General features: G+C 42.8%; 1 protein-coding gene across 1 annotated transcript in view; it reads left to right on the top strand.

Moving 5' to 3' along the window:
* vsig10 (V-set and immunoglobulin domain containing 10) overlaps positions 1-24,816 on the top strand; it is a 52,537-nt gene that overhangs the window by 355 nt on the left and 27,366 nt on the right. Inside the window, exons 2-6 of the mRNA XM_033043116.1 lie at positions 9,497-9,781; positions 12,082-12,363; positions 15,787-16,071; positions 16,173-16,280; positions 19,113-19,125. Of these exons, the coding sequence (XP_032899007.1) occupies positions 9,497-9,781; positions 12,082-12,363; positions 15,787-16,071; positions 16,173-16,280; positions 19,113-19,125 (973 nt within the window). The remainder of the gene's footprint in view (positions 1-9,496; positions 9,782-12,081; positions 12,364-15,786; positions 16,072-16,172; positions 16,281-19,112; positions 19,126-24,816) is intronic.

Raw genomic sequence — 24,816 nt, 5'->3', positions numbered from 1 at the left:
CCAGATACGATTTTAACTTGTTTAGATTTTAATTTGATCTAGGCACGATGGGTAACGAATATTCTTGATGGGGTTGTAATTGCAGTTATTATTTTCTAATTATGTGACTTTTATTCTAGAAATTAAGTGTAGTTGCTTACTTTCGTTAAACTTGAACTGCTGTATCTAACTGAGCTAATCCCAATGTTTCTTTTGAATGCTATTCCGAGAAAACCGTGTTGCTTTAATTGATTGTGGATTCAGCAATGCATGTTTCGCAGTGTACGTTAATTAATACCTTCATTGCGCCTCCGGCTCTCTGCACACTTGGGAATGTACCACAGATGGAATACGTTCACCAGATTTTCCAGATGTAATTGGTGCATTGAATTAGAGCCAAACCTGCCTTTCAGAAGATGGTTGGAAATACTCTGGTGGCCAGGCAGCATCTGTGCAGAAGAACAACAGTTAACATCTCCAGTCCATGACATTTCATCAGAATCATGATCTGATGAAAAGCCACCCAGCTGAAACTTCAACATTTTCTTGCTCGACACATGCTGCCAGATCCCTTGAGAAGTTATAACATTTTCTATTTTTATCCTGGGTTTCCAACCTCTTTGTTTAATCAGTAGATAGATTAATCTATTTGGGGACTTCCTTAATTCGCCTCATTGGAACATCCAAACCTTAGGGTTTAATCTTCCTCCATTATTTCCACTAACACCTTATTCCACCTATTGCTCACTTGAATGTATCAATGATTTCCTATTATGTTTTTTTTTTAAACCCACTGGTATTGCTAAGCCTACAATGTTAGTTTGTTTGTACAGTTTGATTTAAAACAATGTTCTTGAGTATTTTAATCCTGTAATATGTAACATACTGGAGAATCATTTATTTTACAAAACTGATCAGTCTAAACTTTGATTCAGATTTCCTGCAGAGGTCATCATTGGAAACCTGTATTCTGCTACTAAGCTTTATAGTCTCCTGATGATCAGGGCTGGATGCAGTATTCAAAGAGTGGGTTGAATAGAGCTTCTGTCTAACATTGGTGCAGTTAAACATGAAATTAGCATTTCAGATCAATAGGCTCACTTGAACTAAGTTATCATTATGTTCTGGGGTACACAAAATTGCTGGAGGAACTCAGCGGGTGCAGCAGCATCTATGGAGCGAAGGAAATAGGCGACGTTTCGGGCCGAAACCCTTCTTCAGACCCTTCTATCATTATGTTCTATTGGGTTGGTTGTGATCAACATGGTCTGTTGTTGATTTCCATACCGCATTAGTTGAATGTATTTAGTACAGAGTCCATCGAGACTTTTCCTGGGTGTCCATCAACACCATGTGGTGAAGTGAAGAAACAAAGTACTGCAAACACCAGTTAATACACAAAAGGAAACAGTGTTGGAGTAACTTAGCAGGTCAGACAGTATCTGTGGAGAACATGGACAGTGATGTTTCAGGAACTTTGTGCCTTTGAAACAATAGGTGCAGGAGTAGGCCAATCGGCCCTTCGAGCCAGCACCGCCATTCACTGTGATCATGGCTGAATAATCATCCACAATCAGTACCCCGTCCTGCCTTCTCCCCATATCCCTTGACTCCACTATCTTTAAGAGCTCTATCCAACTCTCTCTTGAAAGCATCCAGAGAATTGGCCTCTACTGCCTTCTGAGGCAGAGAATTCCACAGGTTCACAACCCTCTTTGTGAAAAGGTTTTTCCTCATCTACATTCTAAATGGCCTACCCCTTATTCTTAAACTGTGGCCCCTGGTTCTGGACTCCCCCAACATCGCGAACATGTTTCCTGCCTCTAGCGTGTCCAAACCCTTATATGTTTCAATAAGATCCCTCTCTTCCAACTTCCAGAATATACAAGCCTAGCCGCTCCATTCTATCAACATATGACAGTCTTGCCATCTCGGGAATTAACCCTGTGAACCAACGCTGCACTCCCTCAATAGCAAGAATGTTCTTCCTCAAATTTGGAGACAAACTGCACACAATACTCCAGGTGTGGTCTCACTATGGCCCTGTACAACTGCAGAAGGACCTCTTTGCGCTTATACTCAACTCTTGTTATGAAGGCCAACATGCCATTAGCTTTCTTCACTGCCAGCTGTACCTGCATGCTAACTTTCAGTGACTGATGAACAAGGACCCCCAGATCTCATTGTTCTTCCCATTTTCCCGTCTTGACACCATTCAGATAATAATCTGCCTTCCTGTTTTTGCCACCAAACCTCACATTTATCCACATTAAACTGCATCTGCCCATTCACCCAACCTGTCCAAGTCACCCTGCATCCTCATCACAGTTCACACTGCTTTGTGTCAGCTGCAAAATTGCTAATGTTACTTTTAATCCCTTCATCTAAATCATTAATGTATATTGTAAATAGCTGCGGTCCCAGCACCGACCCTTGCGGTACCCCACTAGTCACTGCCTGCCATTCTGAAAGGGACCCATTAATCCCTACTCTTTGTTTCCTGTCTGCCAACCAATTTTCTATCCATGTCAGCACTACTCCCAGTACCACGTGCCCTAATTTTTCCCACTAATCTTCTATGTGGGACCTTATCAAATGCTTTCTGAAAGTCCAGGTATAGGACATCCACTGGTTCTCCCTTGTCCATTTTCGTACATACAGTGGCTTGCAAAAGTATTCATACCCCTTGAACTTTTCCACATTTTGTCACGTTACAACCACAAATATAAATGTATTTTATTGGGATTTTATGTGATAGACCAACACAAAGTGGCACATAATTGTGAAGTGGAAGGAAAATAATACATGGTTTTCAAATTTTTTTACAAATAAAAAACTGAAAAGTGTGGCGTGCAAAAGTATTCAGCCCCCTTTACTCTGATACCCCTAAATAAAATCCAGTGCAACCAATTGCCTTCAGAAGTCACCTAATTAGTAAATAGAGTCCACTTGTGTGTAATCTAATCTCAGTATAAATACAGCTGTTCTGTGAAGGCCTCAGAGGTTTGTTAGAGAACATTAGTGAACAAACAGCATCATGAAGCCCAAGGAACACACCAGACAGGTCAGGGATAAAGCTGTGGAGAAGTTTAAAGCAGGGTTAGGTTATAAAAAAATATCCCAAGCTTTGAGCATCTCACGGAGCCCTGTTCAATCCATCATCCGAAAATGGAAAGAGTATGGCACAACTGCAAACCTACCAAGACATGGCCGTCCACCTAAACTGACAGGCCGGGCAAGGAGAGCATTGATCAGAGAAGCAGCCAGGAGGCCCATGGTAACTCTGGAGGAGCTGCAGAGATCCACAGCTCAGGTGGGAGAATCTGTCCACAGGACAACTATTAGTCGTGCACTCCACAAATCGGGCCTTTATGGAAGAGTGGCAAGAAGAAAACCATTGTTGAAAAAAAGGCCTAAATGCAAAACGCTATGTGTGGCGGAAAACGAACACTGCACATCACCCTGAACACACCATCCCCACTGTGAAACGTGGTGGCAGCATCATGCTGTGGGGATGCTTTTCTTCAGCAGGGACAGGGAAGCTGGTCAGAGTTGATGGGAAGATGGATGGAGCCAAATACAGGGCAATCTTGGAAGAAAACCTGTTAGAGTTTGCAAAAGACTTGAGACTGGGGCGGAGGTTCACCTTCCAGCAGGACAATGACCCTAAACATACAGCCAGAGCTACAATGGAATGGTTTAGATCAAAGCATACTCATGTGTTAGAATGGCCCAGTCAAAGTCCAGACCTAAATCCAATTGAGAATCTCTGGCAAGACTTAAAAATTGCTGTTCTCAGACGCTCTCCATCCAATCTGACTGAGGTTGAGCTATTTTGCAAAGAAGAATGGGCAAAAATTTCAGTCTCTAGATGTGCAAAGCTGGTAGAGACATACCCCAAAAGACTTGCAGCTGTAATTGCAGCGAAAGGTGGTTCTACAAAGTATTGACTCAGGGGGGCTGAATACTTTTGCACGCCACACTTTTCAGTTTTTTATTTGTAAAAAAATTTGAAAACCATGTATCATTTTCCTTCCACTTCACAATTGTGCACCACTTTGTGTTGGTCTATAACATAAAATCCCAATAAAATACATTTACGTTTGTGGTTGTAACGTGACAAAATGTGGAAAAGTTCAAGCGGTATGAAAACTTGCAAGCCACTGTATATCCTCAAAAAATTCCAGAAGATTAGTCAACATGATTTCCCCTTCGTAAATCCAAGCTGACTCAGACCGATCCTGTTACTGCTAACCAAATGTGCCGCTATTTCATCTTTTATAATTGCCACCAGCATCTTCCCCACCACCGATGTCAGGCTAATTGGTCCATAATTCCCTGTTTTCTCTCTCCCGCCTTTCTTAAAAAGTGGGATAACATTAGCTACCCTCCAATCCACAGGAACTGAACCCGAGTCTATAGAACATTGGAAAATGATCACCAATGCATCCACAATTTATTGAGCCACTTCCTTAAGTACCCTGGGATGCAGACCATCATGCCCTGGGGATTTATCAGCCTTCAGTCCCATCAGTCTACCAACACCATTTCCTGCTTAATGTGAATTTCCTTCAGTTCCTCCGTCACCTTAGATCCTCTGGCCACTAGTACACAGGGAGATAGTTTGTGTCTTCCTTAGTGAAGACAGATCCAAAGTACTTGTTCAACTCGTCTGCCATTTCCTTGTTCCTCATAATAAACTCACCTGTTTCAGTCTTCAAGGGTCCAACTTTGGTCTTAACTAATGTTTTCCTCCACATACCTAAAGAAGCTTTTACTATCCCCCTTTATATTCTTGGCTAGCTTACCTTCGTACCTCATCTTTTCTCCCTGTATTGCCTTTTTAGTTATCTTCTGTTACTCTTTAAAGGTTTCCCAATCCTCTGGCTTCCCGCTCATCTTTGCTATGTTACAATTCTTCTCTTTTATTTTTATACTGTCCCTGGCTTCCCTTGTCTGCCATGGTCACCCCTTACTCCCCTTGGAATCTATCTTCCTGTTTGGAATGAACTGATCTTGCACCTGCTGTATTATTCCCAGAAATACCTGCCATTGTTGTTCCACTATCAACCCTGCTAGGATATCTTTCCAGTCAACTTTGGCCAGCTCCTCCCTCATGGCTCCATAGTCCCCTTTGTTCAACTGTAATACTGACACTTCCTATTTTTCCCTGCTCCCTCACAAATTGTAGATTAAAAATTATCATATTATGGTCACTACCTCCTAATGGCTCCTTTGCCTCGAGTTCCCTTTATCAAATCCGGTTCATTACACAACACTAACTCCAGAATTGCCTTCTGCCTGGTAGGCTCCAGTACAAGCTGCTCTACGAATCCATCACGGAGGCACTCCACAAACTTTCTTGGGGTTCAGTACCAACTTGATTTTTCCAGTCTACCTGCATGTTGAAATCTCCCAAACAACCGTAGCATTACCTTTGCGACATGCCAATTTTAACTTGATTCAACTTGCACCCTATATCCAGGCTACTGTTTTGGAGCCTGTAGATAACTCCCATTGGGATCTTGTTATCCTTTCAATTACTCAGCTCTATCCCTACTGGCTCTATGTCTCCTGATTCTATGTCACCCCTTGCAAGGGACTGAATTTCATTCCTCACCAACAGAGCTACTCTGCCCACCTGTCTGTCTTTTCGATAGGACGTATACCCTTGAATATTCAGTTACCAGCCCTGGTCCTCTTGCAGCCATGTCTCTGTAATTCCCACAAAAGGTTCAAAGGTTATTTTAATGGTCACATACACCTAGGTGTAGTGAAATGCTTCTTGCCATGCAGCACATAAAGAAAGAATACAGACATAACATTAATAAGAGATTTAAACATAAAGAACATCCCGCCACAATGGTTCCCATTATGAGGGAAGGCACAATGTCCAGTCCCCATCCCCAGTTCACCCATAGTCGGGCCTATTGAGGCCTCCACAGTTGGCTCCACGGAGACCCGATGTTCCAGGCCATTCTCGCCGGGTGATGGTGCTCCGGCGTCGGGATAATCCTCACAGCGGCTTGGGACACCTGGAACGGCCGCTTCCGTTATGGAGGCCGAGGCTTCCGAAGCCAACAAGGCCACGCCGGATGGAGCTCCACTACTGGCGATCTCATCAAGAGATCCCAGGCTCCCGATGTAAAGTACAGCGCCGCTGCCCGCGGCCGGCCGCTCCACAGTCCCGCAGCTCCGCGATGTTTTTCTCGGCGGTCTTCAGCTCACCGGAGCTCCAGCGCGGCGAGCCGGGCAAGGCATCGCCCGTTCCGCGATAGCGTTCCAGCGCTGTGCCGCTGCTGGAGCCGTGGTTCTGGGCGGTCCCCGACAGGAAACGCCGCTCCAGGCCCGCTGGTAGGCCTCGAGGACGGGTCGAAACTGCAGCCCGGAGAAAAGCCGCCTCTCCGACCAGGTAGGGACCCTGAAAGATAGTTTCCCCCTTCCCCACCCCCCACATAAAAAGGTTTAGACCTCCAGAACAAAAACACTTACTAAATTAACTAAAAATAAAAAATAAAAGAGATGAAAAGACGGACAGCTGCTGGCTGGGCAGCCATGCACAGGACAGCGCCCCCTCTCCCATCATTCTTTCCAATTTCTAACTAAGCCTCAAGCGAATCTACTTTATTTATTGTATTTCACGCATTCATATACAACACTTTAACTACGGTGTTCACCTCCCCTCTCACACTGGTCACTATTGGCCCTGATCTTAATCTCTTATCTCTTCTCAAACATTCCTTCGGGAGTCTTGTAAATTTTCCTGTGCTCACTTCCACTTTAACACCATCTTTATACTCCCAATTTGTCAACCCCTCCCCTCCCACTATTTAGTTTAAATCCACACATGTAGCACTAGCAAGCCTGCCAGAACGTTGGTCCCCATCCAGTTAAGGTGTAACCAGTCCCTTTTGTACAGGTCACCCCTGCCCCAGAAGAGATCCCAGTGGTCAATAAATCCAAATTCTTCCCTGCACCAGCCCCCAGTCACACATTCAGATCCCCTATCTCCCTGTTTCTGCCCTCACTAGCACGAGGTACTGTAAGCAATCCAGAGATAACCACCCTAGAAGCCCTGCTTTTCAGTCTTCTTCCTAACTCTCTAAACTTGCGTTGCAGAACCTGCTTCCTCTTCTTTCCAATGTCGTTTGTGCCCCCGTGCACAACTACTGCCGGCTGTTCACCTTCCCTCTCAAGGATGTTCTGAAGTCAGCTCGTGACATCTTGAACTCTGGCACCAGGGAGGCAACAGACCATCCTCGCATCTCGCCTGCCACCACAAAATCTCCAGTCCGTACCTTGGACAACAGAGTCACCGATTACTATAGCTCTGTCCAACGTCGGTCTCGCCAGTCGAGTCTCATCGCTAGGATTGGAGCCACCGACCTGTCCATCGCTTGGACTGGAAGCGTCGTCTGCCCCGACAGCTCCCAAAAGAGTGTACTTGTTTTCATTCGGCACAGCCACTAGGGTCTCCTGCACTCCATGTTTACTCTCCTTTCCCCCAGTCACCCACCTTCGCTCTTCCTGACAACCTCACTTTAGGTCTTGTCCATGAAACTCTCGTGTTCTCGGATGGCCCTGAAGTCATCCAGCTACTTCTCCAGTTCCCCAAAATATTCATTCAGGTGCTGCACCTGGACACAATATATTTTGCAACATTAAAAATAGGAAGAAGAGAAGTCAGTGATGTTATCCACAGCAAATGTAAAAATATTTCTAAAATCTGTGGGATTAAATACAATCCCATTTTATCATGTAAAATTATTTATGACCTACATTGATGACTTTGGAGATTTTTTGGCAAGACACGCTTCATAACCTGAAATTATCCAGCCCGCAGGCGCATTTTTCTCTTCTGAGGACCTCCGACATTCAGAATCTCAGAACAAGCGCACGATGTGTGCGGCAAAACCAAAGATCATAGAGCGGAGCTGTGCTCTATGATCTTTGGGCAAAACCACGACCAGCTGTGGTAGGAACCGACTGCCCCCCAAAACCGTCCCTCCCCTCCGCTCAACGGCCAATCACAGCGCGGTTCACAGTCGAGATATGGGGCAGTGTGAGATATGGACCAAGCGCTGTGATTGGCCGCCGAGCGGAAAAGAGGGAGGGTGGGCCTGTGGGCCCCGAGAGAGAGAGAGAGTCAGTGTCAGTCGGCCCCGAGAGGGAGTTAGAGAGAGAGTCGGCCCCGAGAGAAAGGGATAGGGGGGGGGGGAATGGGGGATATATCCCCCTCCCCCCCCCATTTTGAGTTGGGGGATGGCCTGTATTATACCCCAGTTTTTGGGTGTCGAGCAACAGAAACAAATAACCATTGTGCCACCCTCCCTCACCAGGTACCCCCGAGGCCGGTGATCAGTGATCGCTCAGCCTCCCCACTTTCAAAAACGTTCCGCGGCCCCTGACTCGTATCACTAAACCGACTCGGGGAGCTAAGATATTTTAATTTATTTTTTTAAGTCCTTTTTTTCTCGACTGGTTTCTCGATTCACACCCAAAAGGACCACTGGCCTTCAAGATGCACTGTAGTGTATGTAAATGTATTGTGGTAGTCAAAATATAATTGTTACAGTTGGTGTAAATATCTATGAAACCAATTTGGATTATTATTTTGTTAAATCAACTGAAAGTTCCAATCACATGGGGTTTTATTTTATATTCAGTAAAGTCCAAAAGCGGCAAAGGAAAATGAAAAATGATCCCCACCCTCCCGTTTTCCCGCGGCAGTGATGTGATGGACGCGGGGGTCTGGACCAATTGCTGACATGTCCCATCCCCTGGTGGCGTCACGTCCGTTATTTGGGTTTTCGGCGATGCATTGTGCCGTTAGTTGGCTTTTCCGCGATCTGACCTTTCGGTTAGTTGGCTTTTCGGCGATCCGCCCTTTCAGTTAGTTGGCTTTTCGGCATCGTTTCCGTTCGTTTATTTGGCTTCCACTTCTTCGCTTTAGCATCTTGCTCTTCGACACCACGTCCTGGTTCCGTTTTAACAAACTACATTTTTAATTCCAGGAAAGAAATGGCCAATGTAAAATTACCATGTAGTTGGCAAAACATTTCTAACCAACTGCTGTCAAAGTTGTGAAGCAAAGCATTTACCACCACAAACTTTTGAAGCTAAGCATTTAAAATAATGTTAAATGGAGATTGCTAAGTTTACTTCAGAAATCTGTTTAATTTTATTTTCAGTTTAACTGTTTTTCTTCAACATCCAAATTACACAGAATTGAATGCTGCTTCCAGAGTGTGAGCTTTAATTGAATAATTTCTCCGACTCTATTACTCTTGGGAGTTGCAGACATTGTTGTTTTGAACTTTAGCAAACATACTGATATTGCATTGCAGAATTAAAGGCACCAAATTTGCCTCCTGAATGTGTTGGGAATAATGCATAAGATACTATCTTAAAGAAATACAATTCCCATCAACCTACATTCCCGATTCATTTTGGAATAATAGTGAATGATGCATTTTTTTTCCTACTTTGACCAAAAGGTCTTTCTTTCCATTTGCAGTTGATGCTGAGGAATTTACCGTCACAATTACTCCTGGAGAAACATTGCCAAATGGGACAATCTATGTAATCAAACACTCAAAGGTTTCATTTAACTGCTCAAGGAGGTCACAGCAAAAGTCAAATATATCTTGGAACTACATTGGTCCAGATTCGAGGCAGGAAACATTTGCCAAGGTTGAGGGGACCTATTTAGAATTTACACTTTTCAACGTGGACAGTGATAACCAGGGGAACTATACATGCTCAACAAATGAGAATGTCACCAAGGAGGTTCTTGTCTACCGTAAGTTACTCTCTGCTAAATTTAAGTTACTCTCTGCTAAATTTACATTTTTCACTGGTACAAGATATTTTCTCGAAATGTATTGTAAATTACCATTAAACTCACATATTTACATTTTAAATAGCTTATGGGCCTCGTGTTATTTTCCAATGCACTAGTGAAATTATGTTATTTCATCTAAATTGCCATCATTCAGTTAAACCTAAGGCAGTATCTGCCTTCTCAAATATCATAAATATGCATTTATGATGCATAAAGAACATTGCATAATTTTGAAAAGCAGAGAGATTATCTCTTGTGTCCTGGTCAATATCCAATCAAACAAAATCGGAATGTGGACATCAGCACACGATTTTCTGGGAGTGCCTTGTGGACAAATTGATCACCGTTTTTCCAACATTTGGATCAACCTGACATTTTAGAGGATGCCATGTAATTCCAGTGCTTTGTTTTAACAGTATTAAGTTTTGTTTTGTTTTTTAAATGGTTTCGATTTTTGATTTTTTTTCCATCATTCTGGACTTCGTCAATGCATAAAAAGATACCAAGAAATTTTACTTTTGGTTGGAAGTCTGTTTTCACACTGGGGTTTTATTATAGTTTGAATCATGATTAGAGCAATCAGTAGGATGAGAGTAAAAACAGCAGTGAATCTCAACAAAGATGTGGAGATGGATTAAGTTATTGGATGGTTATATCTGCATGATTCTCAATCTATTTAACTGATGACTAGCAGGTAGATCAATCCTTAAAAAAAGAACAGGGAAGAGATCTGGTTCAAATGTAAAGTGGATTCTCTGACCTGACCTTTGATGTGATGTCAGGGTACACGCTACAGGCTTGCTTAAACTTAGTCGTATTTCTTTGAACTCAGAAGATTGATGTAATCAAGGTTTTAAAATGATAGAAAGACTTCAAAGGGATCCATATAATAAAATAAAATCCTTTTTAATGAGGGAATTCAAACAAATCGATATTCCTAATAATAATACTTGATCATTTAGGAGTAAAGTTGGGAAGTACGTGCTAAAAAATAAAGTTCTTTAGAACCATCTTCTAAAATATATAGATTCTTGGTGGGTTACACTCCAATAATTCTGATCGGAAGATAAATTCCTTCCCTTGCGGCTGAGCATGCTTGCCTTCGTGGGTTGGGACATATGAGTATAAAGGTGAGTATAAAGTTGGGAAGCTATGTTCCAGGTAAATTAAAACTTTAGTAATTTTATTATGAGAAAGAGAAACACAGATTCAAGGTGCGAGTGGAAAGGTTCATAAAGGATTTGTACGGCAATTTTTTTTTTTTTTTACAGAGTGGTAGGTGCCTGAAACATGCTGTCAAGGCACTTGCAGTAGCAACATTTAGGGGGCACTTCGACAGATATTTGAATAGAGGGATATGGAACAATGCAGGCAGATCGGTTAGTTTTGGCGCAATGTTACCCCGCTATGTTCTAAACTTCTTTCCATGCTTTTCATTTCATGACACCTCTTAAAACCAATGTCTTTGCGAGGTTTAGGTCATCTGTCCTAATGAATCCTTAAGTGACTTGGTAACTTCCTCTATTTGAGAAAGCTCCGAAAAAGCACATTAGGAAGTTTACTGAGTTAAAAATCTTGCGCCGATATAAGTTTTTATTTTCCCAGTGAAATAAGTTACCTTGCTTTTTCAGTGGGTGTTAAGGATCCACAAAGAAAAGGGAATGTTTTCTGTTCATGAAAGCCATAATATCCTTGCTAGCCTGATTTTAGCATGTTGATATTGAATTCTAATGTATCCCATGTACAATATTAAATTTCAGCATTAGGAAATTAAAGACCAATTAAAACATTCCTAATTTAGGTCTAGGTTTGTTTTTATTGTAAAGACTGCGATCAAGAAAACAGAATGAACTGCAGGTTGAATTCATTAATTTTCATGAAGAGAAAAGTAATGGATTTATCAACCCAAATTGGATTTTATAGTTCCACAAAAAAGATAATGTAAAATAAAAATGTGAATGTTTGCAGGAACAACAAAGTTATCATTCTAGAATGTGAGCAAGCATCAGGATTTGAAATTCAACTATTGTAAAAGAATCCAGTGGGAAAATTAGGAAATGGCTGTTCACTAAACCTGTTGAAATAATTGTTCAGAACAGAGGGCAGAAGAGTTCCTGGGGAAAGTGTGATATTTGTTGTATCTTACTTGTACCTTAATATTTACTTCTTGGAAACATAAACCTTGTTTCATGTTCCATTCAACAGGCTACAGCAACACAGCCAAATGACGATCTGTTCTTGACATTTTAATTTTACAGATCCACCAGAAGGACCTCCCTTGTGCCATGCAGAATCTTCTGATAATTACGTGAATCTGTTTTGTTCTTGGACCGAGGGATATCCACATCCAACATTTGTTTGGTCAAATGCGACTGGGAATTTTGGATCTGGTGATCAAACCCATGGGCAGACAGGATTAAATGACACCATGGTCCTCCAAGTTAAAGGGTCAGAAACATACGATGGTCAAATATTTAAATGTGTGGGTTCACATGTTGTATATGAACAAAGGATGGAACCATCGTGCTCATTGTTATTGAGTAAGTAAGATATTCAACAATTCCAATAGAAACAGGAATTCTAATGTGCCATGATAGGATTTTTCAAAGGCTTTTGGCACTTTGGCCTTCATCAATCAGCGTATTGAGTATAGAAGTTGGGAGGTCATGTTGCAGTTGTGTAAGACATTGATGAGATCGCATTTAGAATATTGTGTTCAGTTCTGGGCACCATGTTATAGGAAAGATATTGTCAAGCTTGAAAGGGTTCAGAAAAGATTTACGAGGATGTTGCCAGGACTAGAGGGTGTGAGCTACAGGGAGAGGTTAAGTAGGCTGGGTTTCTATTCCATGGAGCGTAGGAGGATGAGGGGAGATCTTGTAGAGGTATATAAAATCATGAGAGGAATAGATCAGGTAGATGCACAGAGTCTTTTACACAGTAGGGGAATCGAAGACCAGAGGACATAGGTTCAAAGTGAAGGGGAAAAGATTTAATAGGAATCCGAGGGGTAACTTTATCTTACACAGAGGGTGGTGGGTGTATGGAACAAGTTGCCAGAGGAGGTAGTTGAGGCTGGGACTATCCCATAGTTTAAGAAACAGTTACATGGATAGGACAGGTTTGGAGGGTTATGTACCAAGTGCAGGCAAGTGGGACTAGGGTAGCTGGGACATTGTTGGTCGGTGTGGGCGAGTTGGGCCGAAGTGCCTGTTTCCACACTGTATCACTATGACTCTAAAATAATTTCAAAACTCACTTTTATTCAGTCTATAATATTGGTGATAGACGGAGCAGATGACGAACCATTAATTCTAGCAAATGTCCGAGCTGATATATATATTTTTAAAGGCTTATTTATAATCAGTAATTTAACCTGCTGCAGTATCTGCACCTTTTAAACATGTGTCTGGCACTTGACACCATATACTCTCTGTACAAATCTTAAGATATTTACGTGTATTGACCAATGTTCCCTCTAATTTTTAGTAGTTCATGTCGCAGAAATCTTGTATTGTGCAATTTATTATGCTGTTACAAATGTGTGTGTGTGTGTGTGTGCGCAAATATTTGACCTCATGAGCTTTTGGTGTAGCAGTTTTTACTATTTCGTTAAGCCATTCAACTTTAAACCAGCTCGCAGTTCTTTTGCGCTTCACACCCTTTATATTCTTTGAATTTGACATGGTGAATCAAAATTTATTTCAATAAACTCAATAAGCCAGCTACAGAATTTGAAATGGATCTTTGTAACTGTACAATAAAGTCAATATGATTATGAGATTTTTACAAATAAGTATAATATATATAATTATTGATTACTACATTTTAGGTAACATTGTAGTGTCTATGGCAGGGGCTTCCAAACCTTTCAGCATGAGGGTCACATTATATATTTGGCACATTTTTGCGGGGCATAGGAAAAAATAAAGAAATGTCAGTTTAAAAAATTTAATGAGGGAGGGAGAGAGAGAGAGAGAGGGGTAGAGCGAGAGAGGCAGAGAGAGAGAGAGAGAGAGAGAGAGAATCCCCCTCTCCCTTTCTCCTCCCCCTCCCTCCTTCCCTTTCCCCCATCACCTCCCTCCTCTCCAAGTCTAGTCCCGTCCATTTATTGTTGGGTTCCAGCCAGCAGCGCAGCCATCTTTGAGGAGGGCAGCCCTGGCCCTCCCCCTGGTGAAGCAGCACCCGCGGACCGGATTTCCCCAATGCCAGAGCGGGCTGCAACTGTCCCCAGTGCCCGATCGGGCCGCGGATTTTGAAATTCAGGGGAAATAAGTCTCCGCTATAAAATTTGTCCGCTATCATTTAGAGCGGAGGGATTTTATAGCGGAGATTTTTTTTTTCCCCAAATTTCAAAATCCGTGGAAATACTTTTGTGCGCACATAAATTTTCTTTGTGCGCTGGTTTCAAAACTTGTGTGCGTGCGCACATGTGCACAGCTTAGAGGGAACATTGGTATTGAGTATATACTGTACAAATCTTATGGTAGTTACGTGTATTGAGTAAATACATTCACCATGTGTCATTTCTATCAGTGGTGAATGGCAAAGATAATTGCTATGGAGGTAGTTCAAACACCATGTTTTGTGTGAATAGGTCCTTAATACTGCACCATATGTCCCTACTTTTACAGTATTTCTGGAGAAAATGCTATATTTTGTATAGCTTGTCTCTATCCAAGACTACTTGCAACAAATAAGAAATGTTAACAGATTGGAAGCCTTATATCATTCACATTTTTACTTGCTGTTAATTTGTTCCAATATAACATTGACTATATAGTCCAGTTGGAAAATATTCTCAAGAATATATCTGTTTTATTCAGTAGGTCTGGTCAGGTGATTGACTAATATATTAAATATTGTTCAGGGTTTTTATTGTAATTTTATAGACCACTATTCATCAAAATTTGTTTTTTAATGTGAGTCACCAATGGTAAAAACAGAACAGTACAGCACAGAAACAGGCTCATCGGCCCCTGATGTCCATGCCCAATACAATGCCAAGTTAAACTAATTTCTGTCTGCACGTGATCCATATATACCTCCATTCCTTGCATATCAATGTACCTCTCCAAAAGCTGCTTAATTGCCACTGTTGTATCTGTAATATCTCCATACCTATAAAAGTCTCATCGTGTATGTGTGTGTCCGTGTTTGTTTCGTATATTCCTCAAAACGCTACGCGCAAGTGCTTAAATGTTTACATATTCTAACTCACATTTTTCCTGTCCATGCCGTGCTCAGGTTCACTTAAGATTTCATCCTATATTTCACAAGTTATCGACGATTCAAGTTTTTTTTTAAAAAAGAGGAAAAAACAGTTCTCCCACAGCCAGTACCACAATGACAGCACAATGGGACATTGCCAACGGTAACCACAGCACGAGGTTGCTGCCCCTGTACCAATATCTGATGGGGCTGCTCCTCAGGTTCTGGTTCCATTTTAGTCCCAGGATCACAAGGCAGGGAATGTGGAGGGCCAATTGCCGGGGGGGAGGAGGATCTCCCTGTCGGTTTGCTCTTGGGCCTGGCCGAGATGCCCATTCGCGGGTCCCGGCTGTGGCCGGTTGGTGGTCACACCAGAGTCGGCTGCATGCCCCTCTTCCGGGTCTACGTCCATGCTCGCGTGTACATGTAGAGGGAACACTCGGTGTCCACGGGGACGCTGGAGGCCTTCCGTTAATGCTGGTCGCCGTGGGGGGGGAGGAGAATGCGCTGCGCTGCCATGTAGAGAGAGAGAGGGAACCCGCAACCCCTCCCTCACGTCGAGTCCACGCTGCCTGCCCGCCCCCATCCCCAACCCCTTGGACCATCTTCCCACCCCCGCACCCCCATTGTCCTACACCTCATTCTTTCCCTAAAATAATGTTAAACATATTTTGGCCTTTTGATTAGTTTAGTGCAAGGAAGTTTACCACATGTATTGAATGATGATATACTTTGATCTTGGTATATTTCAGAGGCTCCGCTTCCTGAGACACAACCTCTTGTAACCGGGTTTGAGGGAAAGAATATCACGTTGACCTGTCGCGCTAAGGAAGGAAATCCTCCTCCGAAATTAACCTGGATACGAAACAACAAGACTGAAATTTTCACCAACAAAAAATATATAGTCTTACAGGAAGGTATTACCTCACTCTTAACAATACAGAGGTCCTTGAAAGCACAAGATGAAGGGAGTTATATCTGCAAATGTGAGAATCCTCTGGGGATTAAAGAAATGGAAATATGGGTGTCATTTAACAGTGAGTTGAAATTTAAACCAAAAAAAATAATTGAAATCATTTTGTAATCACTGCTGTCTTCTAAATAACAATTTATATGTGTTCTTTCTTTGGACAAACAGATAAAAACATTTCTGGATTGGTTGGAGTAATTGCTGTCCTTGCACTTCTATGTATTGCAGCAATTTTGGGAATTTTCCTCTATAGGCACAGGAACCTGTTTGTCACCAGTAAGTATTCAATGGATATTTTAAATTCAGCATAACTTCTTCAGCATTATGCATGAATAAACATTTATGTGGACTTTAATTACTGTATGGCTTGATGAGTATTTTGTAGAAAGTCTAAATGAGCTGTGCTCTCCACAGCAATGTATAAGTGAGTGATCCTGAGTTTTTTTTAGACCTGGTTCTAAGGTATGCCTTGAGGCAATTAATTACTTAAGTATAACACTACTTCTGCTTTTGCAATAAGGTCTTTATCTTTATCTTCTTCCATGCAATAGATAACTAGTTAATTACTTTGTTAGGGTATAAGCTTTATACATATATATTTCAGAATATTAGATTGATCTATTCTAATGATTTGTAATTTATAGTATTTACATTTCATAAGGATTAAACCTTGAAATTTACCATGCAATAGGTCTTTAAATTCATTGCATTTTGTCACAGGCCATTGCTAGGTGCTTGCTAGAGTTCATGTCAAGATAGAAGGTTGCTTCTGAATTTATTTCGTACAGTCTCTATCTGTACATTTGAACAACAGAAGTAAACATATGAATTGTTAATGCTCTTATAATGTTGTTTGGTAAATAAGCTTCTCAGTTACCACAGCAGATGGACATTCCTGAAAGCAAGTTTGTAATTGCATTTTGAGTTCAGTGATGTAATTGTACCCCAGTGACTGAAGTGAAATACTTGTATCATCAAGGATGGAAAGTCTTTAAAATGGTACTTCATTGAAGTGTTTGTTCTTTGATTTGAAGACTTTATTTTGTTAAACATGTTGGCATTGTTGAAAAAGTTCAGTTGAAATATTACACTCAGTTAATTGTGAATAAAAGAAAATACATTGTCATGTCGCCATCAGTCAAAATGGCTGGTGTAGATTTCCTTTCCCTCTTGCTAAATCCTGTTCATTTGAACCAATGAAGATCAAATAAACCTTAACAGTAATGCATAACTATATTCAGTACTTATCGAGTTGTACGTTTCAAGAACAAGTATCATTGGTATTATTTTTGGCATGAGGATGTATTCTAGTATTCTCGAAGAAAAAAGAATGAGAGGGCATCTTATTGAAACATATAGGATTATTAAGGGTTTGGACAGGCTAGAGGCAAGAAACATTTTCCCGATGTTGGGGGGAGTCCAGAATCAGGGGCCACAGTTTAAGAATAAGGGGTAAGCCTTATTGTTGGGTCCACTGTTGTTTGTCATGTACATCAATGATCTGGACGATGGTGTGGTAAATTGGATTAGTAAGTATGCAGATGATACTAAGATAGGTGGGGTTGCGGGTAATGAAGTAGAGTTTCAAAGTCTACAGAGAGATTTATGCCAGTTGGAAGAGTGGGCTGAGAGATGGCAGATGGAGTTTAATGCTGATAAGTGTGAGGTGCTACATCTTGGCAGGACAAATCAAAATAGGACGTACATGGTAAATGGTAGGGAATTGAAGAATGTAGGTGAACAGAGGGATCTGGGAATAACTGTGCACAGTTCCCTGAAAGTGGAATCTCATGTAGATAGGGTGGTAAAGAAAGCTTTTGGTGTGCTGGCCTTTATAAATCAGAGCATTGAGTATAGAAGTTGGGATGTAATGTTAAAATTGTACAAGGCATTGGTGAGGCCAATTCTGGAGTATGGTGTACAATTTTGGTCGCCTAATTATAGGAAGGATGTCAACAAAATAGAGAGAGTACAGAGGAGATTTACAAGAATGTTGCCTGGGTTTCAGCAACTAAGTTACAGAGAAAGGTTGAACAAGTTAGGGCTTTATTCTTTGGAGCGCAGAAGGTTAAGGGGGGACTTGATAGAGGTTTTTAAAATGATGAGAGGGATAGACAGAGTTGACGTGGAAAAGCTTTTCCCACTGAGAGTAGGGAAGATTCAAACAAGGGGACATGACTTGCGAATTAAGGGACTGAAGTTTAGGGGTAACATGAGGGGGAACTTCTTTACTCAGAGAGTGGTAGCTGTGTGGAATGAGCTTCCAGTGAAGGTGGTGGAGGCAGGTTCGTTTTTATCATTTAAAAATAAATTGGATAGTTATATGGATGGGAAAGGAATGGAGGGTTATGGTCTGAGCGCAGGTATATGGGACTAGGGGAGATTATGTGTTCGGCACGGACTAGAGGGGTCGAGATGGCCTGTTTCCGTGCTGTAATTGTTATATGGTTATATTTAGACTGGAGATGAGAAAACACTTTTTCACACCGAGAGTTGTGAGTGTGGAATTCTCTGCCTCAGAATGTGGTGGAGGCCAGTTTTCTGGATACTTTAAAGAGAGAGCCAGATAAGGCTCTTAAAGATAGCGGTCAGGGGATATGGGGAGAAGGCAGGAACGGGGTACTGATTGGGGATGATTAGCCAATATCACATTGCAGGCTCGAAGGGCCGAATGGCCTATTCATGCACCTATTGTCTATTTTATCAAAAGGGTTAATTTTATTCTTAGTTAGCCTTCAGTATTTAATTTGACAGCCAATATAATATTGCTGGGACTTACCACAATTGCAAAGAAAGCCGTTCTTAATGCTTTTACTCAAAACAAATGTTGGCACTGGGGTTACATTAGAGGCCATTTCACCAGATTATTAAATTATTTTGTGTTTCATGAGATGTGATATTTGCATGTTACTTGAGCTATTGTTGATTCTACCTGGATAGTCTTTATTATTTTTTAAAAGCAAGTCAATATATATATTTTTTAAATACAATTCTCTAAGATTGCTGCACTATGCATGGAATCATTTTGTGGAGCCTTAGTATTTTAACAAATACTTCGATACTACGGCTACTAAATGTACAAATTTACTTTTCCTTCTTTTTTTCCAGGAAGACGTTTTTGGTAAGTAAAATATTTTTAAATCTTTATTAATAACATTGAAACCTGACCAATAGGTATTTTAAGGTATAATAGAAGGTGTGTCATTACACATAGTCGGGTGTCAGTTGGGTATATCTGGAATTTTTGTATTGATGATCATGGTCTATCTTGTTTAACAAGCTCTAATATGCGAAGCTATCTTTTCTGGAGATGCCATCATATATCCCAGTCTCAGTTTATGTAGAAACTGGACCCCTAGAGCTGAGACCAGTACTATCAGCATACTGTTTTTAAATTGCACCAGAAATGTCCCCGTCCCCGTCCCCCCCCCCCCCCCCCCCCCCCCCAGGGACAGGGACATTGCTGGTGCCCCTAGCAATGTTAGTACAACACTGACGTCCCAGATCTGGGAGTACTTCCCTCTAGGAGGGTTGGTGTTAAAAATAATCCTCATAAGTTTGACAACTAGAGGGTGAGATCCCATGGAGAGTTGTCGTGGCGCCTGCCACCAGCAAGCTGACAGGGCACTCCTGCATAATTATAGTACTGCAGCTCAGTCCTTCATCTACATGAAGGCTGGATAGGAATTCTCAGGACGTTGGTGGTTGTAGCTGTATTATACGCTACACCAGTCCTTGTTGGTTCTTGATAGGCTGCCGTGATCATGCTCATGGTCCTGTCCGCCAGCCCAGATTTAGCATGGTGGACTATGGTTCAGAGACTATGTCCGAGACCACAGGGATCCATGGCTGTGTAGGCCAATCAGGTACTTTCAAGACACTTGATGTTGAGTCCATATGTGTTTTTGCTTAGGATCCGACTGATGAGGCAGGAGGGAAAAACATTGTAAACAATTATTCCGCATTAAGTGAGTAACGTCCATTGCTGCTGCCCCAAGTGTGGTTCACAAGCGGCATATGTTGGTAACTGGTGATTGGGTCTAGATGCAAACGGATCGATATCTGGTGTCCCTCTTTTGGTAATATCAGCAACTTTTTTGTGGTCCAACAGCCATTCGATGCTGTCATTGAATTTTCATGACCTGGTGTGTGGCTCAGTATTGAGCTTACCTGGTAGGTAAGTTTGCTGATAGCCAAATATGTATGTTAACACACCATAGCCAAATATATTGGCCAGATTGACACATGGTATCGATCTTTTCTCCCATATGATTAATATATGCCACCACTGTGATATTATCAATTCGTAGGCGGTCATGCAGATGGTGCATTGTTAGCAGTAGGCTTTTAGCCCATAAAACGCACCCAACACCAGTGTTTTTAGTAATTAATTATTTTGTAGGTTTAACTAAGTCTGCTTTACTCTTTGGCAATGTTACAGTCATATGGATAACGTTAATTGTAAATCCCAGAAAGTCCAGTTGTGGATGCCGTCGACTTAGATTTATCTGGATGGAGATGACCCCAGAGTTTCACCCTATGTTTGGTAGCTAAAACTGCTGATTTAGCTAGATCCAGGGTTTTTTCCCCACAAATGAAATATCATCAAGATATGCCATGACAATATGTTTTTGTTTCTAATATTGCCAAGGCCCGTTTTAATATCTTGGTGAAAAGTCTTGGGGCTGAAGTTAGGCCATTAGGCAACGCTATGCCCTGCCATAGTTGCCCCATCCAGTTAAATTTTAGGTATCGACAATGATCCCTCCATGTCTCCCAAAACAAGTGTATTATTCCCCCTGTTAGTACAGGTCGTACACCTTTGTGTTCTGGAAGGAACCAGATCCACCTACTTACCTGGTTGCCGGTGGTACGTCCATTTCTTCAATTTCTGCCTCTTCTGTGGAAGAGGCGCCGGAGTGCGGGGTTGGCACGTTTTCCATGAGGGTCGCTCTGGGCCTTGGCCTAAAAGGACCTTCGTGGTGCTGCGCGGCCCTCATGCTTTCACCAGCGTCCTGGTGTTGATACCTGCTGGTGGATGCATAGGGGTGCTGTCGTTGCTGATGACGCTGTTATGAGCCCGACGGCTTTAATCTCTTCGTCGAGCTTTTCTCTGTACCATTGTCTGGGCGAGCAACCAATGATATGCCCGCTGTCAGAATTTTAAAAATCTTCTGTAGTTTGACCTCCTGGGTTTTTGTGCCAGTCCCACTGTACCCCCAGATCGCATTGTTTGCTGCAGGCATTTTTAAAACGAAGTAAATTTCACAGGAGGCCTATACTTCTGCGTAATTTTGTTGCCTGTTCCTGCAGAAGATGGAAGTACAGGTAGTCGATGCTGGCCGCCAGCCTGGTCTGTAATGGTACTTTTCGTTGATCTGTAATTTTGGTGATCACTCCCAGTAGCTCCTTAGGATTCTGCACCCCCTGCACACTGCCGTTTTCTTCAGCCAATGTCCCCTTCTTCCGGACCAGCCCAGCCCTGGTCCACAATGCATTCCTCTATCGAGGGAGATGCATTGTTTTACAGCCCTCGATATGGTGCTGTTGTGGGGGTGCGAAGACTCCCATAGTGAGCTTGCTCCATCTCCCGGAGCAAGTCACGGGCGGACCTCTACTGCACTCGGGCAGCGCGCCTCTTCGGCCGGACTCAGATGAGTATGATCGGCCGGGCTGAATCCTGCTGGGCTTTGCCTCCAGCCTGCTGCGCTGCTTTGAGTTGTACGACTCATGGCGCTGGATTCAGCTTGGAGTCGGTAAGTGGACCTTAGTAACCACGCCAACGGTCACTTTCACTGCCCTTAGGCAGTGCGTCCTTCTGGCCGGACTCCCTGAGTCTATTGGCCGTACCGACTCCTGCCTGCCTGCAGCCCGCTGTGTTGTTTCCAGGTATACAGCTCGCGGTGCTGGGCTCAGCCTGCGCCGGTCGTACCCGGCTGTCGGCTGCTGGAACCTTCCTAGTTCCTCACAGCCTGCGGTCCTGGAACCGCTGTTTGCATATGGCTGTGGGCTGCCGGAACTTTCCCTAGTTCCCCGCAGGCTGCGGTCCTGGAGCCGCTGTTTGCATATGGCTGTCGGCTGCCGGAACCTTCCTAGTTCCTCACAGCCTGCGGTCCTGGAACCGCTGTTTGCCCATGGCTTGTTGGCTGCCGGAACCTTCCTAGTTCCTCACAGCCTGCGGTCCTGGAACCGCTGTTTGCATATGGCTGTGGGCTGCCGGAACTTTCCCTAGTTCCCCGCAGGCTGCGGTCCTGGAACCGCTGTTTGCATATGGCTGTGGGCTGCCGGAACTTTCCCTAGTTCCCCGCAGCCTGCGGTCCTGGAACCGCTGTTTGCCCAAGGCTGTCGGCTGCCGGAACCTTCCTGGTTCCCCGCAGCCTGCGGTCCTGGAGCCGCTGGACGTTAGTGGTGTTGGCTGCCGGGACCTACCTGGCTCCCCGCGGCAGCCTGCGGTCCTGGTCCGTTTTTTCTTCCCCTTGTCCAACGTGCTATAACATAAAGCACAGCAAGGGGAAGAATACAAGTTCAGTTTTTCCTTACCTGTGTAGGTCCGTTTGAATTTTTCCCGCGGGAGCGCTCCACCCCCGCCCGTCGCTGTTGCACTGCGTGAGACGCAATGTTGCGCACGCGTGCTGGCGGGTCTTCACGTAGTCACTCACGTGACTCCAAAGTAAAATTGAATATCGTGTCTCAAAACTAGCTCTCTAGATTGCAAGATGAAATTTACTGCTATCACTTGTTTGTGCTGTTTGCTGTAACTAACTGGTTATCATGATATTGATGAAAAAATCTTCTGATCTAGTGTAGGTAGAGGTAATTGGACAGGGATCAGACACTTTATTTTATCACTTACTGACAAACAAGTGGGTGTGTGGCAAACAATTTCAGGAGAAGGGAAACAAATTTGCAAATTGGGGATACCATAATGCAGAGATGACGTATTATAACAAGAAACTAAAATAGGCACACTGTGGAAAGGTAAAGAAAGAAATACAAGTGCAAAGCAATCCAGGAACATCCATTGCCTAATTCTTTTGATGTCCAGCTATATTTTACTTTAATGAGTACTATCCATAAGGAAAGCAGGACCATTCGATTTTTTTTTTAAAGGAAGGAAATTAAATAAATCAATTCTATTGTTTGTGGTAGCAATACAAATCTCAATTGATGTCGTAGAAGAGATGATGATGTAAAATGGAGAAGACCAGGGAGATTTACCCTTGTTTCCTAATATTACTGCCATTGGGTGCACCCTGTTATGTCCAAAGAAAGTTCTTGCAACTGTTTCTTCAGATCTCTCTACTGATGCAATATAATCATGAATTTGGATGAGTTTCTTGTTCAGATATGATAATTTAATCTAATAAACTGGATCGCGTGTGAAGCAATTTAAAGGGAAATTCACAATAAAATTAAATCATAACTGTCCGACAGTTCAGGATAAAGCAGAACTTCTGAATTGCAATGTTGCCAACGTTTCCAGAAGGTATAGGAGCCTGAAAACTGTAATGCCCAGGTTCAAGACCAGCTTCTTCCCTACAACCATCGAGCTATTAAACACTCCAACCTTCAAATAAGCTCCGAACTACATAAACTTGGAAGTGGCATTGTTTTTGTCCTTGTGCTATTATTGTTTGTATATTTTATACACTACACTTTTTGGGGGCTTTTACAGAGTACTGTGTTTATATATCTCTTGTGCTGCTGCAAGTAAGAATTTCATTGTTCTGTTTCGGGACATACGACAATAAAACACTCTTGACTCTCTCTTGACTGTAATCGAACACATATAAAACGTGACGTGCCTTTATGAGAAAGATTCAAATGTTTAGACAGCCTAAAAACTGATCCACATTAATTTATATTTTAACAGTTATAAGTGTGACGTGTTCTAGCTCTGCCACAAGATTACCTTTACATGTTAAAAGCCCTGCTGCACTGCAGGACTTTGCCAGTAAGGATCAGTGTGTCTGTCCCTGCAACTCCCTGCTGAAGGGTGCAGAAAAATTAAGTATGAATTAATTCAACCAATCAGCCTAAGTGTCTTGTCACTGCCTTCTAAATCTGGGTTGTGGTCTTGCTGTTTAGTTTAGAGATACAGCACGGAAACAGGCCCTTCAGCCCACCGAGTCCGCGCCAACCAGCAATCCCCGCACATCAACACTATCCTCAGGCACGTGCCGTGAGTAATTACTCAGGGTAGGCAGTCAGTCGGCTTTTAAAAAATATTAAACTGCGCATGTGCAGATTGTTCTCTCCGTAAGCTGTCAGTCGACTTTTATAAAGTCAAATCTCTTAATAAAGTACCGTATTTCCCGGCAATGAAAACGCACCCCTATTTTGAGTTGCTAAAGTTTGAAAGAAGGCTGGTGGGACATAGAATTTCTCATGCTCAAAAAAATAAAAATAAAGTAAGTAATTTGCCCAAGGCTTCCAAATCTCCTTCATTCTGAATTACTGAATGGGTGGGGGGTGGAGGGTGACGGCAGGTGGAGAGATGGTGGGAAAAACGGGAGCACAATCAGTTGTGATCTTATTGAATGACAATACTTGTTCAAGGGACCAATTGGGGCGGAGAGTTCCTTTCACAGCGTGTGGAGAGTCTGGCCAGGGGTAAAGTTGAGCATTGAGAAGGAGGGGGTCGGGGATCATGCCAGTAACTCACTCACAGCTGCCGCGGCACTCCAGGCGCAGAGCCACCGCATTGTGGCCGGGGAGGGAAGCAGCTCGGGTGGCTGCGAGCGGCCTCGGGACCTCAGCACCTTCTGCCGGCCCGCTCACCTCTGGCAATGCTCTCCGTCTGAACATCTCT

Source organism: Amblyraja radiata, chromosome 25 (assembly GCF_010909765.2).
Source record: "Amblyraja radiata isolate CabotCenter1 chromosome 25, sAmbRad1.1.pri, whole genome shotgun sequence".
Taxonomy (NCBI): Eukaryota; Metazoa; Chordata; class Chondrichthyes; order Rajiformes; family Rajidae; genus Amblyraja; species Amblyraja radiata.
This window is presented reverse-complemented; position numbering and strand designations above follow the sequence as displayed.